The sequence below is a fragment of the Haliaeetus leucocephalus genome, unplaced genomic scaffold, assembly GCF_000737465.1.
Source record: "Haliaeetus leucocephalus isolate CR32 unplaced genomic scaffold, Haliaeetus_leucocephalus-4.0 Scaffold440, whole genome shotgun sequence".
Taxonomy (NCBI): domain Eukaryota; kingdom Metazoa; phylum Chordata; class Aves; order Accipitriformes; family Accipitridae; genus Haliaeetus; species Haliaeetus leucocephalus.
This window is the reverse complement of record NW_010972876.1, coordinates 219-1,958: the sequence shown is the minus strand read 5'-3', so window position 1 is coordinate 1,958 and position 1,740 is coordinate 219. Positions and strand designations below refer to the sequence as shown.

The window sequence follows — 1,740 nt, the reverse complement described above, 5'->3', positions numbered from 1 at the left end:
GCACCCCTGACGCTGCCGTGCCTCCCCCCTCCTCTCCCCCAGAGGAAGAGGTCACCGTGGGCAAGTTCTACGCCACCTTCCTGATCCAGGACTATTTCCGCAAATTCCGGCGGCGGAAGGAGCGGGGGATGCTGGGCCCCAACGCTGGCCCCAGCAACGAGTGTGCGCTCCAGGTGTGGGGGGCACCCCCCTGGGGGTGGGGCTGTGGGGAGGGGTGGGGGGGGCCGCCGTGCCACCCCCCCCCTCCCCAGGCCGGGCTGCAGACGCTGCAGGCGCTGGGCCCTGAGATGCGGCGGGCGCTGAGCTGCGACCTCGAGGGCGACGACGACGAGGGACCGGCCGCCACCGAGGAGGAGCAGCTGACCTACGCCGTAAGCCCCGCCCCTCGCCTCCGGGCCACGCCCACCGACCCCACCCTTGCCTCGGTGGCCACGCCCGCCGAGACGAAGCTCCGCCCCTCTGCCCGCAGGCTCCCGAGACCCTGTACGGCTCCGGCCCCAGCCCCCCCCTCCTGGGGGAGCCCCCCCCGGCCGGCAGCCCGGCCCCCACCGAGGGGGAGGACCCCGCGCCCCTTCCCCACATCGTCCCCAGTCGCCTCGGCAGCAGGTAGGGGCACCGGTGGGGCGGAGGGACCTTGGGGGTCCCCGCGGGGAAGGGAGAGGGGGGGGTCCCTGGGGGGGCAACAGGGGTCCTGACGGCCCTGTGTGGCAGGCGGCGCTCGGAGGCGGGGGGCCAGGAAGAGCCAGGCCCCCCCGAGGACGGGGAAGAGCCGCGGGGGGAGCCGGGCGACATCAGCCACGAAGAGGACCCGGAGGGCTCGGCCCCCCGCCACCGGTGGGGCGGGGACAGGTATCGCCACACCCGTGGCCGCCGTAACACCTGGGGGACACCCCCCCCGCCCCGCTCCCCAACCCTTGGGGAGGGGGGTCCCTATAACCTGGGGAAATGCCCCCAAACTCCTCCTGTCCCCGTCCCCAGACCGCTGGGGACCGTTCCCGCCCCCCTGCCCCCGCGCTGGGCGGGAGAGGGGCCGCGGGGGGGGTCGCTGCCGCTGCCCTCCCGGCGCTTCGCCCTCCACAACGGGACCCTCGAAGGGCAGCAGCTCAAGCGGCGCCGGCTCCTGCCTCCCACCCCCGCAGGTAAGGGCGGGGCCTGCGGGAGGGGGGCGGGGCTTACGGCGAGGGGGCGGGGCCTCCGTCGAGACACCCCGCCCCCTTCCCCAGGCCGGAAGCCCTCCTTCACCATCCAGTGCCTGCGGCGCCAGGGCAGCTGCGAGGACGAGCCCATCCCGGGCACCTACAACCCCTCGGGCCCCCCCGGCCCCGCGCGGCCCCAGGTACCACCACGCGTGACACACACACGCGTGTCACACACAGACACGCACAGAGCACTGACCTCCTCCTCCTCCTCTCCCCGCCAGGGCTACGGCAGCTCCGAGACTTGGCGCCTGGGGGGCTCCTCGCACGCCTGGGCCACGGCCCCCACCCGCGGCCACGTCCTCTACGCGCCCCTCATCCTGGTGGAGGGAGGACCGGCGCCGGGGGTGTCGGCGGGAGGAGGCGGGGGGAGCCTCCCCCCGCTCTCACGCTGGTTCGTGGGGGACCACGGTCCCCCCGGCCCCCTCCGCCTGCGACCCTGCGGACCTCGGGACAGGCTGGGCCGCGGCTCCGCGGACAGCCTGGTGGAAGCCGTGAGTGCGGGGCGGGACCCGGCGGGGGGGACGACGACGGACGGGAACGG

The 1,740-nt window shown here is 75.9% G+C and overlaps 1 protein-coding gene across 1 annotated transcript in view; it reads left to right on the top strand.

The window, feature by feature from the left end:
- LOC104836181 (voltage-dependent L-type calcium channel subunit alpha-1F-like) overlaps positions 1-1,740 on the top strand; it is a gene marked incomplete at its 3' end in the record, with an annotated part of 15,206 nt that overhangs the window by 13,277 nt on the left and 189 nt on the right. Inside the window, exons 20-26 of the mRNA XM_010574579.1 lie at positions 43-173; positions 252-371; positions 470-606; positions 712-849; positions 979-1,139; positions 1,224-1,336; positions 1,421-1,690. Of these exons, the coding sequence (XP_010572881.1) occupies positions 43-173; positions 252-371; positions 470-606; positions 712-849; positions 979-1,139; positions 1,224-1,336; positions 1,421-1,690 (1,070 nt within the window). The remainder of the gene's footprint in view (positions 1-42; positions 174-251; positions 372-469; positions 607-711; positions 850-978; positions 1,140-1,223; positions 1,337-1,420; positions 1,691-1,740) is intronic.